General features: G+C 34.0%; 3 protein-coding genes across 3 annotated transcripts; 2 read left to right on the top strand and 1 right to left on the bottom strand.

Moving 5' to 3' along the window:
• Positions 1-5,589: 5,589 nt before the first annotated feature.
• Positions 5,590-7,875, top strand: LOC129907683 (conserved oligomeric Golgi complex subunit 7). The gene has a single exon (XM_055984004.1). It carries the CDS (start codon positions 5,612-5,614, stop codon positions 7,784-7,786), a length of 2,175 nt encoding a protein of 724 aa, XP_055839979.1. The 5' UTR covers positions 5,590-5,611; the 3' UTR covers positions 7,787-7,875.
• Positions 7,876-9,270: 1,395 nt separating this feature from the next.
• On the bottom strand, positions 9,271-14,567 carry LOC129907682 (methionine--tRNA ligase, cytoplasmic). The gene is made up of 6 exons (XM_055984003.1): positions 14,269-14,567; positions 14,065-14,186; positions 13,173-14,005; positions 13,006-13,110; positions 9,621-11,529; positions 9,271-9,559 (listed from the first exon to the last, which is right to left on the bottom strand). Exons 1-6 carry the CDS (start codon positions 14,369-14,371, stop codon positions 9,410-9,412), a joined length of 3,222 nt encoding a protein of 1,073 aa, XP_055839978.1. The 5' UTR covers positions 14,372-14,567; the 3' UTR covers positions 9,271-9,409.
• Positions 14,568-16,347: 1,780 nt separating this feature from the next.
• On the top strand, positions 16,348-17,594 carry LOC129907687 (coiled-coil domain-containing protein 130 homolog). The gene is made up of 2 exons (XM_055984012.1): positions 16,348-17,035; positions 17,098-17,594. Exons 1-2 carry the CDS (start codon positions 16,463-16,465, stop codon positions 17,551-17,553), a joined length of 1,029 nt encoding a protein of 342 aa, XP_055839987.1. The 5' UTR covers positions 16,348-16,462; the 3' UTR covers positions 17,554-17,594.

The raw sequence follows: 17,594 nt of genomic DNA, 5'->3' as shown, positions 1-17,594 counted from the left end.
GGAGGAAAAGAGGTTTGAAAAAAACTCTCATAGAAAAATATAATTAAAAATTTGTTTGACATGACATAACAGAGTGAATTTCAAAGTGAACGGACGTGTATTGATTGCTGCTGATAATTATTTTAATTTAAACGGATAAGTATCGTGTTAAAAATTTTACTTTTTGGCTTAATTTAAAGAGTTTTAAATTCTCTATTAGATAAGCCTATAGTGAAAAAGAAATTTAAATTATTTAAAGAAATATTAATAAAATAAATTTCGAAATTATTAACACAAAATTAAACGGTTAAATTGAGTGCAAGAGAATCAATTTAGTTTGAGTGAATATAAACAAAAGAAAAGAAAGAAACAAAGAAAGAAAAAAAAAAAAAAAAAAAAAAAAAAAACAAAGGACAATTAAATATATAAGACAATAAACTGAAACAAAGTGAATACATAGACAATAAATCTATACCTATCTAAGTGAATGTGCAAAAAATGAGTGCTATTGGTGTTTGCGGGGAGTGCCGGAAGGCGAACCGCAATAATAATAAACAGGACACATTGCTGGTTGCTTGCAAAGGGGGATGTGGAAGTGTGTTTCATCCCAAATGTATCAACCTAGCCGAATATGACATTTCCAAAACAATTGAGAATCCATATTTAGTGATTTTATGTAAATTGTGCCGCGAAAAACTAATATCTCTTCGGAACATAGAGGAAAATATAAAGAAAATAAAAGAAAACTTTGAGGAACTTGGGATGAAATTTGATAAAGTGATTAACAGTGAAAATAAAGTGTCAAGTGAAAATAAAATCATACATGAAATAAAAAAAAACAATTGATGAAAGCTTAAAATCAGAAAAAAAATCATATGCAAGTGAAGTGAGGAAAGGTGCTATTTTAATTAAGCCCAAGGAACCCCAGAGTTCGGATAAAACAAAAACAGATGTGAAATTGAGTGTTAATCCGGGAGATGCATCTATACAGGTATCTGGAATTAAAAAGGTGGATAAAGGAGCGATCGTTGTGTCATGTGAAAACGTTGAATCAATGGAAAAAATGAAGGATAAAGTGGAAGAAAGTTTGGGAAATAACTATGAGGTGGATGTGTTGAAAAGAAATAACCCTAGAATTAAAATTTGTAATTTATCTGAAAAAATGAATGAGGATGAACTTATTAATTGTTTAAAAAATCAGAACGAAATTTTAAAAGACGTGAATTTGGTGTATAAAGCAATGTGGAAAAATGCGAATAGAAATTATTTTAGTGCCGTGATTGAACTGGATAATAAGAGCTTTAATGAAGTGATGAATGTTGGTAAGCTTAGTGTTGGATGGGACAAATGTTTTGTGCAAGAATCTGTGTATGTAAAGAGATGCTTTAAATGTTTGGGATTTAACCACAATAGTAAAGATTGTAAAGCAGAAAATAGATCTTGTGCGAAATGTGGTGGAAATCATAATGGATCTGAATGTAAGTCTGAATGTTTGAGCTGTGTTAATTGTGTAAGAATGAATGGTGAACTTAAACTTAACTTAAGCACAAACCATAATGCATTTGACAATGATTGCGAAGTGTATAAACGAAAACTTAAAGTGGAAAAAAGTAAATACTTGTAGCAAACAAAGCCAACTTCTGAAATTTTAATATTTTATTACTTAAATATACAAAGTTTACTAGCTAACAAGGATGAATTGGAAATTTTAATACAAAGTAATCATCCGGATTTTGTTATGCTAACAGAAACTTGTTTAACGGCAGAAATAGAGGAGTCTGAAATTGGTGTAGTTGGCTACAAGCATGTAATATGTAATTCACATTCTAGGCATACTGGAGGTGTTTTACTTTATATAAAAAAAGGAATACGGTATCAAGTGATTAACACTTCAAATTTTTCAAATTCTATATGGTTTGTAAAAGTGTATTTATGGATGAATGAAGAAAAATGGACATTGGTAGTGTTTTATAGATCTCCTAGCTCCTCGGTATCAGATTTTCTAACATTTTTTTCGGAGTGGTGCTATCATTTTATGGAAAACGAAAATAACATTTTATTAGCTGGAGACTTTAATGTGGATCTTTTAACAAAAGAGCGCAATGCAGAAAGGATGTTGGAGATCTTAACTGATCAGGGGCTTTCTCAGATTGTTAATCAACCGACTAGAATAACTGATGTTTCTGAGACGTTAATAGACTACATAGTAACAAATAGAGATTTGAAATCACAAATTAACATTAATATGAATGCTAATGATAAGATAACGGATCATGAAACGATTAGAGTAGAAGTTGAAATTAAAAGAAAATCTGATGTAAGAGAGCAAAAATATAAAACAATTCGTTATACAAAACATAAATTTGATTTTTTCCTAAATGCTAATGACTTCTTAGGCACATTCTTTGAGGAAGACTTAAATGCTCTTACAAATATTTTTTGTGAAAAATTAAAAACCTGTTGTGAGGCTTTAACGGTACAAAAAGTGACTAAAAAATCTGATAATAATGAGTGGTTTAATTCATATCTTCAAAGACTTAAAAACGAAAAAATAAAAGCATATAAAATCGCAGTTTTTAATAAATCAGCCCAAAATTGGTCCAATTATAGAAGCATCCGTAATTATTATAAAAGTGAAATTAGAACTGTTAAAAGCAATTATATTACTTCAATGATAACTGCAAAATCTGGTAATCAAGTGGAGATGTGGAAGGTACTTAAGAAGATGGTGTTAAAAGATACAAAAACGAATAAAATTGAATGTGTTAAATTCGGGGATGAAAATTCAACCAGATCCAGCATCATTGCTAATAAATTTAATTCATACTTTGTGAACAGTATTCGAGAAATTAATGCATCAATTCCATATATTTCTTTTGTGTCGCCAGATATTAATGTGAATACTAGTTTTACGTTCAGTTTCTGTAATGCAAGTTCACTATACACGGTAATTAAAAATTTAAATAATAAAAAGGATATATTCGGACTCAACAGAGAAATGGTATCTCAATCAATCGAAATTATCGGTCCGGTTCTTATGAAATTGATAAACACTTCGCTGGGCACAGGTAAATTTCCTGAAACATGGAAGGAATCGGTGGTTGTTCCAGTTGAAAAGATTAGTAATACAAATAAATGTGAAGAATTTAGACCAGTGAATATGTTGCCAACGTGTGAAAAGGTATTGGAAAAAATTGTTGCCGATCAATTTCAAAACTACTTGGAGAATAATAATTTGTTGATTGAAGAACAATCGGGATTTAGAAGAGGTCATTCATGTGAGACTGCGATTAATTGTGTTGTGTGGAAATGGAAAAGACAAATTGACTGTGGAAATTCGGTGATAGCTGTGTTTTTGGACTTAAAAAGAGCGTTTGAAACTATTGACAGAGATATATTGATAAGAAAACTATGGTTGTATGGTGTGCGTGGGCGTGAAATAGAATGGTTTAAATCTTATTTAACAAATAGAAGTCAAAGAACTAAAGTAAATGACGAAATATCTAATCCAATCGGTAATGATCTGGGTGTACCCCAGGGTTCAGTGTTGGGGGTATTTCTTTTCCTTTTGTATATGAATGACTTTAAAAAATGTCTCAAATATTGTAGTATTAAGCTTTTTGCGGATGACAGTCTTATTTATATTTGTGGAAATGATAGTGAAAGAATGTGCGAGAGACTGAATGAGGACTTGAGAAGGGTTGATATTTGGTTAAAAATGAACAAACTTAAGGTGAATGTGAGCAAGACTAAATGTATGAAATTTAGGGTAAGCAATGATATTGACGTGTGTATGGATGGTGTGTCGTTGAGCTGTGTTGAGAGTATAAAGTACTTGGGTGTTATTATTGATAATAAGCTTAATTTCAAGGAACATGCGAGTCATATTTGTTCAAAAATCTCCAAGAAAACATATTTTTTGAGTAGAATACGAAAAAATTTAACATTTGATGCTTCTGTTCTTTTGTATAATACTCTGGTTAAACCACACTTCGATTATTGCTCTACTCTTCTGTTCGGTTCGAATGCTGATGTTAAATTAAGACTCCAAAGATTACAAAACAAAGGTATGAGAATAATCTTAAAGATGAATATTTACACTCCTGTTAGTGCTATGCTTGAATGTTTGAAGTGGATGAGTGTTAAGCAAAAGCTGACTTATGATGCAATGGTTTTTATCTTCAAAATGAGAAATGGAATGCTGCCGGAATATATCTCGGATGGAATCTTAGAAGTAGCAGAAGTTCAACCGTACAGTCTACGGAATAATAACAACCTGAGGCCAGAACGCTGTCGTTTAACCAGAACACAAAACTCCATTATGTATGACGGAATTAATTATTTTAACAACCTCCCCACCGTTATAAAGAGTGAAAACAGAATAGTCGAATTCAAAAATAAGCTTATTAATTTCATCAAAAATAATATCACGTGGTAAAAATACAAAAAATACAATTTATATGACAATTATGCAATCGTTTATTTTAAAGTTATATAACTAATAATCTTTGTTTCTTTCATTACTTAATCTAGGGCTAGGGATTTAAATAGAGCCCAATCTTCTGAAGATGGGTACTCTTGGCTTAAGCCAGGATGGTATGCAGAAACTCTATTATTATTAAAAAAAAAAAAGATTTTTATTCTGGCTATCGCAATTGTTTTTTGATAAAGAGTGTACAAATTGTTTTTTAGACCAAAAAATAAGCTTTCTGCATCATTTGTTTTAATTTTTCATCCCGAAAAACTATACAAAAATGCGTTTGAAAATTTTCACTTTTGTACTTTTTCACTTTTTGAGCCAATGTAGTTAAGGCTTTAAATGGATCCTTATAAGATTTTTGAACAGATATGTATAAAAAATTACCAAAGTTTTTTCGAAAAATTAGAAATAAAAATAAAAAAGTTTTCACATTTGATTTTTAAAAAATCGAAAAAAAATTCAATATGGCTACCTTCAAACGCTTATAACACAAGAACGACGCAACTAATGTTAATGGTCATGGTCTTAAAATGTAGCTAAGAATATACAGATAATTTTTGGTTTTTTGTGAAAAAACATTTTTTTTGAATCCAACATGGATGTAATGGCCTTCCCACTTCGGAGTTAAAATAAAAAAAAAGAAAATCAACATTTTTGACAGACAGCTGCCAAAGTATATGTACAGTGGTGCCAAATGTTTGCATGGATTTCAAAAATCCCGATGTCGTTTTTTTGCACAAAATCTATATAGATAAACAAAAAAACACACCTAATGAGAAACGATAAACAAAAAATTCGTATAATTTACAATTTGTTTGTTTTTTTTTTTTATTTTGACAACTGACGTTTAAATGTCTGTTCTAACTTGTTCTGACGTTTCTCACGAAACTGTGCTGTGCTGTCCTGTTATGATCTAGAAAAATCCTCATTGAACATACTTAACGTGAGCCACCCTAAAAGTTTTTGTGAGTCGCCGTGCAAATATTGCAGAATTATTCATAGACGTCTGACTGCATTCATTTTAGAAACGTCACTTTTATGTCATGTCGACGTCAACTGTGAATTTTTCGTAAATATTTATCTTTGAAAAAATTAAAAAGTCTTGTTTTTTCCATTTTCCTTGCAATTATTATTCAAAAATACTAAAACATAATGGATATCTCCTCCTTATCCGAAACAAATTTCAACTCCACCGATTGGATAAATACAAATTTTCGCAATTTCGAAGGCAAAGACAAAAACATCTTCATTTCATCTTTTGTCTCCAAACTCCAACTTTATGTCCAACAAGTCAATTTTGCTGTCGAAGACACTAGTCAGCAATTGATTGGGAATCTCCCTCGAATCATAAAAGATGTAAAAAATCTCCACTCCGATGTTGAGTCACTCCAACAAAGAATGGGTCAAGTCCGATCAGAAGTTCAAGCTGTTCAAGAAGAAACCGGTGATTGTATGGAATCTTTAGAGAAACTCAATAGACTCCAAACTAAATTACAAGTTGTTAAAGAGAGTCTACAAGAATCCGATGGTTGGGGTAATCTTATTTCTGAATTAGAAGACAGTTTCGAAAGAAACGACTTAATGTCAGTTTGCGAGAAACTAGTCTCACTTCAGAAGTCCCTCGTGGCACAGGAAAAACTTGCCGGGCACTCTGAACGTGTCAGTCAAGTTGAAGACTTTAAAAATCGCCTGGAAGCTTTGGCTAGTCCAAGTGTTGTCCAGGCATTTTCTATGTCCGATCTGACAAACTCTCAAAAGTATGTTAAGATCTTTGAAGGAATCTCGAGACTTCCTCAACTCAAACAGTACTATCGTGCTGTCCAAAAGACATCACTTCAACAACAATGGAAAGAGACTATTGAATTGGCAGACAATTCTAATAATTTCCTTTTGAACTTTTATGAATATTTGGCTGAAAATTGCCAAAAACAAGTCAAATGGTGTGAACAAGTTTTTGGAGAATCCTCCAAAGACCAACCGTTCCTTATTCTTACCGAAGTCCTTCCTGTCCTTCAACCATCTCGAGATACCCAAATCCTTCAGATTCTCAAGAATTCCAATGAAAAACTGGAAATTCTAGAGAAATTTGCAAATGCCAATAAAACCTTTGTCAATCAGCTGAATTCACTGCTTAATAACAATGCAGTTCCATTATCCAAAGATCAAACAATCGCTTTGTCTGAGTCGGTATTTGATTATTTTCAGAAATTCATTCAACAATATCCAAGAATTGAAGAGAGTCATCTCTTTAATCAAATTGAGAAGGTATCATTTGGTCAGACAAATGCTGGGGATTCTATCCACCAGCTGGAGAATTCTAATAAGAAGATCTTTGACTGGCAAAAGGAAGCTTGTCAGAGATGTGAAGTCATCACTGGGGACCTTAGTCTATGCAAACTTATCGGCATATTGAATGGTTTTTTGAGTAAAGTCCTCGAGAACTATGTTAAAACTCAAAGGCAATTGAATCTTAGTATCCATTCGGAGCAGAATTGGACATTGCTTCAGAATTGCATGTCTCTTTTGCAATGTTTGAGTGATTTCCAAACCAGATTGACTAAATTTGAGAAGTTTTTGTATGAAAAAATGGCTAGTTTGGAAGAACAAATTACAAACTACAATTCATCTCAAGAACTAACCATATTCTCGATTTGTGAGAGGTCCGAGTTGAAACGTCTTCTTACCAGCATTAGAGACTATCAACAAAAACGTACAGATCCATCGGCAATTGGATTCTTCCCGTCGATCTATGAAGCCCTGAAGGCGAGTTTTATTGAAACTCACGACATTAGTTTGACTATTCTTCTCTCCCCGATCGAACAGCAATTGAGGAATATTCAACCACATGATAATGCCAATAATCCAGCTGGTTTTGATATGCCGGCATTTAGTTTTGCTCCACAAGAGTGTATCACTCAGATTGGACAGTATTTGCTTACTTTGCCACAACATTTGGAACCACTTTTACTTTCGCCATCGCCATTACTTAAAATTGGATTGGAAATGTGTAACATTAAGTATTCGCAGAGTATTCCTTGTGCTGATGTATTGCTTTCGCTGGTTGTTGAACAATGCTGTGTTATGTATCAGAGTCAGATATTACAAATTAAGACATTGCAAGCGGGAGCAGCTAAGCAACTTTCAGTTGATATTGAATATTTGGGAAATGTTGTTGAAGAATTGGGACTATCCATTACGTTACAATTGAGTCAGATATTGAATTTGTTAAAGGCATCACCAGAAAATTATTTATCATCGAGTGCTGGATGTGAACCAAGATTGGTAACGGCTGTTAGGCAAATGAGAAATATTATTTCCACAGAGTAGACATTAGTTTTTAAGTCAAAGCGTGCAATGCTGTATTAATGTTATTATAATTCAAAATAAATATAAAAACCAATTTATTAAACTGTAAACTTATAATTTAATTTTTCTTTAAACACCTAGGGGTAGTGGACATCAGGAAAGCGTTCTTAAATTTTACCAGGATCTTAAATTTGGAATCTCCACTCGTTTGTATATAACGACTCGAATTTTCTGGGGTTGGTGTATTTGATGCAAGTTTATGTCGAATTCCTTTCAACAAAATAAATCGATTCCAATGCATTTTACGTGTCGTAAACATTGTGCCGAGAATGTTTTACTAAACACAAAATCGATTTCAAATCGATTCTTTTTTTGAAAGGAATTCGACACTACAGTCATGGCCAAAAGTATTAGGCACCCCAAAAAAATTCTTTTTTGAATACTGGAAGTAACTGAAGCAAATTGTACAAAACTTTAAGTATTCACGGTTCAGTATAATGCTAGCGTCATGGTCTCATTCACCTGAAAACAAGAACTTGCAGTAATTTCCTTCAATTATAGTGAGAGTGCGTTGAGAAAAAACTACTTGTGTTCAAATCCTTCTACCTGTTTTCTTGCAACAATATATTCCAAAGAAATTTGGTGTTGAAGAAGAAGCATGATTTCCTTAATACATGACGGGAAAAATTAAGACTTTGGGTTTCATTCTCCCCGACTTATTTAAAAAATAGTGAAATCGGCCCAAAGCCACATTCAAACAATATGTATATGTATATTTAAAACACCCACGTGCATTACGACTAATTTCAGCCAAAAAAAATGGAAGATGAAAAAAATCCGCGCTTCCAGTATTCAAATTTATTTCATCTTAACAATAACCAACACCTTGTAAGCAATAATTCAAATTTTATTTGTCGTACCAATTTTTTTAGTTGTCTCTATAAGATATTACATTAATAATAATTAATAATTTATATTAAAATTAATTGATTAAAATATTATTTTATCTTTTTTTTCGTACATAAATGAATGTGTTATTACATTTAATTACTACATACATAAATTACGAAATATTACTTAAATATTGACCAAAATTTTTAATCTTAAATTTAGTTTTTTTTTTCCAATAAATATTTTATGTTAAACATATTTGTAGTATATTTGTGAGTAAAATTACTTAAAGTTATGAGAATAATAATAAAAGTACAAAATACTAGAAACAAAATATCCTCAATCTGTAACTCTTAGCGAGGCTTACAAAATGTTTTCTTTTTTCCCACAAAAAAGACACCATAAGCAATTTCAAAAAAAAAATAAAAATAATCATTCATAGGACAGAGAACCACTAAACAAAAAAAATAAATAAATAAAAAAACCAAACAAAAAAATTTCTCTTAGAAAAAATTCTCACTTTTATTTTTTCACAATAAATGCAAACAAATAATTCATATAAACAAAAACATGTCTTTTTTTATGAAAATTAAAAAAAAAAGGAAAAATAATTTAAAGAAAAAAAATAAATAAATTATTGGAGCAATCGAATTAAACAACAAAAAAAAAGAAGAGAATAAAACAAAGAGGTAGAAAAATCAGTACTCAATATCTTGGGGCGTAAAGTGTTGAAATAAAACCAATAACCGGATATCATTTCTTCTTCTTATTCTTTCCTGAAGCTGGTGATTCTGTTACACCTGTAATGGCAGAAAGTTCTTTCTTGAGAGCGAGGAGAACTTCAACTTCAGGCTTCCAAACGGCAGCATCAGATGAACTTTTTAGTTCTCGAACTTTTTCACCCTAAAATCAAATAAAACATATAAACTGAAGATCACTTCGATGAAATTTAACTTTTTCTTACCTGCTTTGCAATTTTCTCCTCTAGTTCCTTAATTTTGATGTCATCATTTGCGGGAGTAGGAGTCACAGTTGGAGTTGTTTCAGCGGGTGCTTGAGCCTGAGCAGCGGCAAGTTGTTTTTTAAGATCCAACAGAATATTGACTTCAGGCTGCCAAACTGATTTATCTGCTTTGCTCTGCTTCAGAGCACGAACTTTCTCACCTTGAGCACTGACTGCCTTTTCCATATCAGTTACACTTAACGAATTGGTTGCAGGAGCACTTTTAGCGGGAGAAGCTTGAGCTGCTTGCGCAGCTGCTAACTGTTTCTTCAAATCCAACAGAATATTAACTTGTGGTTGCACAACCGATTTGTCTGCTTTGCTTTGCTTCAACGCACGAACCGCATCTCCTTGAGCAGCGATTGCCTTTTCAAGTTCAGCAACCGACGCGGAACCACTACTGCTTGCTGCTGGAGGAGCAGCTTGTGCAGCTTCTAACTTTTTCTTTAAATCCAATAAAATATTCACTTCAGGCTGCCAAACTGCCTTATCAGCTTTACTCTGTTTCAGAGCACGTACCTTGTCTCCTTGTTCGGCAATGGCTTTTTCCAATTCAGCCACCGATAGAGCACCACCAGAAGTCGAACTCACAACTTGAGGACCAGCGTATTTCTTTTTGAGTTCATCAATACGAGCCTGTTCGATTTTGGCAAACAGAGGTGCAGGTTTTCCAATTTTGTGACCAGCTGGAAGCAGAATGCTAGCCAATGGTTGCTCTGGATTGATCAATGGCTGCTTGGTATTAAGTTGATCAAACAAAGTCCTTGCTGTTGTTGGCATGTAAGGGAATAGCAGACTTGCCAACAAACAAGCAATGTTACAACACAAACCGATGATTGTAGCCGCTCGGGCTTTTTCATCATCAGTTCCCTTCAAAAGCACCCAAGGTTGTTGGGATTGCATATATCCATTTCCGTGTCTGGAAATCGATAGAATATGCCGAATACCATCCCTGAGACGAGCCTTCTCCAAAGACTGCACATAACCTTTGACTTCACGATTCACCAAAGCCAACAGAATGAGTTCGTCTTTGGTTAAAGTCATCGGTGGGATTGTGGAGTCGTAATTCTTCTCACAAAATACCAAAGCTCGATTGACAAAGTTGCCCAAATTATTTAGCAACTCTGAATTATTTCTCGCTCCCAAATCATTCCAACTGAAACTTGAGTCTTGTCCTTCTGGTCTCGCCGATGCCAAATAGAATCGCCATACATCGGCTGGAATGCCGGTTTCTTGAGCATCATTGCCAAACACTCCAATACCACGACTCTTGCTGAACTTGCCATCCTCATAGTTCAGATACTCTGTGGCCATAATGTGTGAAGCCAATACATGTCCCTTATTCGTGGCCAAAAGAGATGATGGGAACATAACCGAGTGGAATGGAACATTATCCTTTGCCATGAATTGGAATAGTTCAACATTTACTCCAGCAGCTGGCTGCCACCATTCGGTGTAATGATCTTTACTGTATCGTTTAGTAATGGACACATAACCATATGGAGCATCAAACCACACATAGAAGACTTTCGATTCGAAACCCTTCAGTGGAACTGGAATGCCCCACTTCAAATCGCGTGTAATGCATCGTGGTTTGAGACCTTCTCGCAACCATGAGCGGGTTATAACACGAGCGTTATTTGTCCAACCACTGTCTGACTTCTCAATCCATTCCTTGAGTTTTGGTTCGATTTTGGGCAAATCGATAAACAACTGTTCGGAACTACGAATGACTGGCGCTGTATTGCAAGTCTTACAGCGCGGACGGATTAGTTCGATGGCATTGACTAGTTTGCCACATTTGTCACATTGATCACCACGAGCATCTTCATAGCCACAACCAGGATGAGGACATGTTCCTTCAACAAATCTGAGAAAAGAAACAAAATTATTGTATTTGTAATGCGGTTATGATAAAATATTTTTACAGGAATTTAAAACTAAAGTGTTTTTTGCATAGTAAATTAAAAAAATTATTTATCAGCATTTTAAAATATTATTCATAGTTTTTGTTTTGTTTTACAACAAGAGTATTTTGGAGATGTTGACATTCTGGAATACGTTGACATTCTGAAGATCATAATGCTACTATGTTCCGAAAAAAATATGCTGGTAATTCGGTCATTTCAAAAGATAATGGCATACCGAGGCATACAGCGAAACTTAGAAACATGACCATCGTTAAGCCCTTACTCAAAACTCATCGAACATCTATTGGAGGACGTAAAAAAGAAAATCATCATTTACAAAATTTCAAATTTGAATATTTTCTTCGAAAGATTGAAAGAAGTTTGGTGTTTGATTCCTGTGAACGCAAAACCAATGTGGGCAGTATTCAAGCAGCAGGGATTCCCAACCAAGCATTCACCGTACAAGAATATAAAACCGTAGTTGAAATATTTTTGGGTGCGTTTTTCTTGATTTTTCTTTTGCGATTCTGAACTCAAAACGATGTTTTTTTTTAAGCAGAGATTAAAACAAAAATCCAACTGAAGTAAAACAATATATATAAAAAATATAGACTTATACTTAAGTTTTGTTTTAACTTTCTACTATTTATTATTTTTATCATTAATGAAAGTGGTATAAGACCATTTGGGGGTTTAAAACTTTGTTTGATAATTATGATAAATTGAATTGCATTTTAAAATTTCACATTTTAAAAATTTTAAATTCCCTAACATTTCGATATATTTTTATAAATTTAAAAACGCAAACCTTTAAAAATCTTGAAACATACCACTTATACCATTTTCAAATACAACAGCTCAATCAAAGCAAATGACTAAATTGTATTAATACTTCCTTTCAAAAATGTGGTTATATGCAAAAAAAAGTAAATTGCAATTATGGCACCCTGCTTAGTATCAAATCCAATGACCCAATATCTATAATGCCATTTTCAAATGTTATTTTGAACATATACAAAGCCTAGTACTTACTTGTGAAGCCAGTCGTGAAGTGAATTATTTTTGTTTGTTTTCAATTATCAAATTAGTTTTGTTCGAAAAAATATATTGGGGGAGTAGATTCACGAGTGAAAGAGATTTGCAATCGTGAAGCAAAACTCTGCAATTTTTTTTTCACTACGAAGGTTCACAGGAACATTCACGGGTGACCAAACAAATAATGTATAGATTTCACGACTTGCTTCCAGATATGTACTAGGCTTAAGTGTTTACGTAAACTTTGTACGTTTATATTGCAAATAGAGAAACAATCATAGTTGTTGCAAAAAACATTAAGCATATCATTCGTTAAATTGATATTATCGCAAATAACAGTCCGTGAAATTTAATTTCTACCCTGAGATTCAAGAAGGGGCTGAAAAAAAAAAAAAACTCACCGATCAGCCAAAAATCGATCACACTTCTGACACAGAAGTTGCTCCACACTTTCGGTTAAAATGAAGCCAGCTTTGTAGATGTCTTGGAAAGCCTCTTGAACAACTCTAAAAAAAAAAAAAAACGATTAGAATAATTTTCAAAGATCCTTCATCTCTCAGAAACTCACTCAGTTTGTTCAGCTGTAGTAGTTCTTCCAAAATAATCGAATCCAATTCCAAACCAACGATATATTGAATTGTGTAACTCGAAGTACTTATCGCATATCTCCTTTGGAGTCAACCCCTCAGCAAGTGCCTTATTCTCAGTCGCTGTACCATATTCATCGGTACCACAAACATACAGAGTATTATACCCACAAGTGCGAGCATATCTGGCAAAGATATCAGCGGAAAGAACACAACCAATGATATTTCCCAAATGAGGGACATTATTCACATAAGGCAGAGCCGACGTGATTAAGACATTGCGCTCTCCCTTTTTGGGCAACACAGTTCGTGGTTCCTTCCGTGGGTTGACTTTATTGAACACAAATGCAGCTCCAGCAGCCTCTTTTTCCTCCTCCGTTACAGTTTCCGCGATATTTCCTCCACTTTCAGCAAGGAGCTTGGAGGAATCATCGCCAGGAGTCGATAAAACGACATGGTGAAGACCTCCAAACCGATTCGAATGCTGAAGTGAATTGAAACTCAACTCTTTCAGAGGCTGTTCATCGAGAGCAGCTTTGATTTCAGGAAGAGCTGTGATCTTCCTGTACCAGACAAGAAGATTCTCGATATTTTGAGCACCTTTGAGTGTTCCATCGGGTGCCAATAGGCACCAAACACACAGATCGGCTGTGGTTATCTTATCGCCGGCTAAGAATGGTGACACTTTCAATCGGTCATCGAGTTTCTTGACCAAAGCATTTAAAACTGGCAGAGCATTTGGATCAGCTCGATGGCCAACGCCCATGTTGTGGGCTAAAGCCGGAGCTAATTGAGTTGCTGACCATTCTAACCACTTTAAAGCAATTTTTCAAATGAGGGAAAGGAATGATGAAACATTTAAATGTGACTTACCTCATCCCTAGACTTGCCTTCGTTAGGGAATAGCAATTTAGCTGCTGCAGTTGTTGAAAATAATTGCAGACCACAATCAAGTTCTAGAATGGGTAATTGTTTGAGACCTTTTATAGCTGGATCTATAGAGGGAATTAGGGTGGTTATAAAAAAGCTTATTAAAATCCATTTATAGACACATTTTCGTTTTTGAAAGACATTTACCATTGAGGTTAATTTTTTTGACGGATGCATTTTTCTTTGCGAATTTCGTCAACACCAAGAGATTTAATCCAAAAGGATTACCTTCGTTTGTATAGATAATCATGTCGTTTATATTAACTTAACTAGAGACCTGAATTTGCACCTTAATTTACGTGGCAAAAAAAAATAGATGAGGAAACACGCGATTCGATTTGTGCTTGCACCTCGGTTTTTCGAAGAATTTTTTTTTATTCAAAGGAGGAGGAGGGTTTTTTTCTCTTGTGGTATGGTGACAGAACGGTGACAGCGCAGCCAAAAAAGCGTTGTTTGACAGATTATTTTTGGTGAATGCTGCCAGGTGAGATTTTTAAGAACGTAATTTACGCTATAGGAAAAAAATAGATTCATCGATGTACTTGCAATTTCTATTACCTTTTTGATGTCTCATTAAAATTTTTAAGCGAAACTTGGTGATTTTGTGTCAAGTTAGCAAAACAAATTTTTGTAAAAACTGTGAGCAACAAAACTAAAATTGGCACAAATAATTCGAGGGGCTCAAACGGCAAATTTTGGTATAAGTCGCGCTTTGATACGTTAAGCCTGGTACGCTGCTCGCGCTAAATTTTAGCTGACATAAAATTCCCATACAAGTTATCGATAACTTGTATGGGATCCATTTTATCTTGGCTAAAAATTTTCGATAATTTGTATGGGAGCTAAAATTTAGCGCGAGCAGCGTACCAGGCTTTAAGTCTTAATCACTTTTTAAAGCAAAAATTGGTAGGTAAATTGGTGTCAAATTAGTGTCAAATTAGGAAAATGTCAAAAATGTCCGAGCTAAATAATTCAATGCCAAAACCAAAAAGTGTCCGAGCTAGATTATTCAATATCAAAACCAAAAATCAAATACAACTTGGTAATTTCTGTAAAACTTCTATAAATTCATTAAACAAGCTTATCCGAAAAACAAGTTCTTTTCGGTTAAGTTTCTTTAACAGTATTTAAACAATTTATAAGAAGTTGTTAAAGAAGTTCGAACTTCTATAAGCAATATAAAAAGTAGGACCTGTAAGATTTCAATTTACAGATAAGCTGTTGATATAGTTGGGAGGTGATATCAAGTTAGCGAATCAACACATTACCTTATGACATTATGGAGCGACAAAATCAAAATTATCACAGACTAATAAACGGCAAATTGCGACATACTCAAATTTTCAAAAAGACCTTTTTTAAGAGTTGTTGTTTCGCTAAGTTGATATCAAGTTAGCGAAACATGAAAAATATATATGAAAGCAATGAACGACAAAATCAAAATTACCACAACTAATAAACGACTAAATAACGGCAAATAATGCACCTAGTCTCGTTTGGATCGGTGAAGGGTGTTTCGCTAAGTTGACACTCATATTTAATAGATTGTTCAACATTGATTCAAGCATGAATTTGACTACTTTAACATATTATTTAGAACTTAAACCAGTGCTAAACTTTAGGTTTACCATCGATTTCAGAGGAATAAAGTGCTCAATCACGGATTTTATAGGTTTGTTCGTTGTGAGCTCTAGGGCGCTCTGGGTCGCTCCGAATTCGTCGTCAAGAGTTTTTTATAGCTCCTTTTTCAACCAGAGTTATTTCCTCTGTATTCGATGTTCGCTCTCAATGCACCCTGAACAACTCTGGGTATTTTGTCAGAGCGCGGAATTCAGAGTTATCAAAATTAAATCAGCTGTTGTCATTTAAGAAAAAAAAAAATGTTTGGAGTGCTTAAAGTCATTTGTCGTTTGTGCATACAAAATTTGTGTGGTAAGTATGAGATTTTTCACGAAATTCATGAAATAAGAAAATAAATAAAGTAAAAAAATGTCAAAACAAAAATCAGCTGATGAAACTAAAGCTCTGATTTTTTTGACACGACTCAGAGTGCCCTGGGGAAACAACGAACAGATCTAATAGTAGTACAACTGGTCCCTAAGAAAACTAGTGCACGAATTCCTTTAAATATTTAATATCGTAAGCAGTCTGTATTGAACTTGGTATCACTTTATTTTTCACTTGTCACTTGAAATTTCATCTGACGTTTTACAAAAATACTACTACTTTTCTTTTATTTACGTTTGAAGAACACCGAAAATATCCATATCCAAGTGCATAAATTTTTACTTGAATTCATTTCAAAATTCCTTTGTTTATTATTACAAAACATCTTTAAAAAATGGGTGAACGCAAAGGTCAAAACAAATACTATCCACCGGATTATGATCCAAAAAAAGGTGGCCTCAATAAGTTCCTGGGAACTCACGCTCTGCGTGAGCGAGCCAGAAAACTCCATGTAGGAATCCTAATTATTCGTTTTGAAATGCCCTATAACATTTGGTGCGAAGGATGTAACAATCATATTGGAATGGGTGTGCGATACAATGCCGAGAAGACAAAAGTTGGAATGTACTATTCCACTCCGGTGTATCAGTTCCGAATGAAGTGTCATTTGTGTGACAATCATTTTGAAATCAAAACTGATCCCGGGAATCTTGATTATGTTATTATATCGGGAGCTAGAAGGCAGGAGAATCGTTGGGATCCATTGCAAAATGAACAAGTTGTCCCGGAGACTAAAGAAGTCCAAAAACGATTGTTCGATGATCCAATGTATAAGTTGGAACATTTAGCAAAGGATATAAAAGCTGGTGAAGATGCCAAACCGGTGTTGGAGAAACTCTATGAGAGAAATGAGAATGTTTGGGATGATTGTTATGAGGCGAATTCAAAGCTTCGAGCTGAATTTCGAGTGAGTATGAAGAATTTAAGCCAAATAAGAGTTTACATTATTTTTAAACGTTTTCTTCTCAGAAACAAAAAAAGGAATTGAAAATTCAAAAAGATCTTGATGATAAGCTGTTGTCAAAGAGCAGTTTGGAAATAAGTCTGTTGCCTGAGTGTGAACAAGATCGACAAATGGCAGCCTTGATGAAATTACAATCAAAACCGGCCAAAGAACGTGAAGAAGAGAAAAGACTAGATATTTTGATGAGGCCGGCTTTGCCTGGCTCCACGCAAACTACATTTGGTGGGTTGAAAAGACAAAAGCTTATTAATACAAAACTTAGCATAAAAGACTTGGGAATCAAAAAGAAGAAGGAAGATGACAACGCTGTTAGAGAGAAGCCAAAAGAAGTTGAAAAGACGGTGCCATCGAAGGATTGTGAAGACAATGAAGAAATAAAGTCGGATAAATGCGATGGAGAAGTGACACAAATTGGTAGTCTAGGACTAGTTTGTGACTACTCGAGCTCAAGTAGTGATTAAGGATTTGATTTACATTTATAAGATTTTATAATTTAATATAT

The sequence above is a fragment of the Episyrphus balteatus genome, chromosome 1, assembly GCF_945859705.1.
Source record: "Episyrphus balteatus chromosome 1, idEpiBalt1.1, whole genome shotgun sequence".
Classification (NCBI taxonomy): domain Eukaryota; kingdom Metazoa; phylum Arthropoda; class Insecta; order Diptera; family Syrphidae; genus Episyrphus; species Episyrphus balteatus.
Note: the sequence above shows the minus strand (reverse complement) of the source record. Positions and strands in the feature narration are given on the sequence as shown.

Excerpts from the sequence above, each read along its gene's own strand:
- LOC129907683 (XM_055984004.1), top strand. The coding sequence starts at position 5,612 with ATGGATATCTCCTCCTTATCCGAAACAAATTTCAACTCCACCGATTGG.
- LOC129907682 (XM_055984003.1), bottom strand. The coding sequence starts at position 14,371 with ATGATTATCTATACAAACGAAGGTAATCCTTTTGGATTAAATCTCTTG. Across the intron at positions 13,111-13,172 it reads ACTACAGCTGAACAAACTGA|AGTTGTTCAAGAGGCTTTCC; the intron begins GTGAGTTTCTGA and ends TTTTTTTTTTAG. Across the intron at positions 9,560-9,620 it reads AGGAGAAAATTGCAAAGCAG|GGTGAAAAAGTTCGAGAACT; the intron begins GTAAGAAAAAGT and ends ATTTGATTTTAG.
- LOC129907687 (XM_055984012.1), top strand. The coding sequence starts at position 16,463 with ATGGGTGAACGCAAAGGTCAAAACAAATACTATCCACCGGATTATGAT. Across the intron at positions 17,036-17,097 it reads AGCTTCGAGCTGAATTTCGA|AAACAAAAAAAGGAATTGAA; the intron begins GTGAGTATGAAG and ends TTTTCTTCTCAG.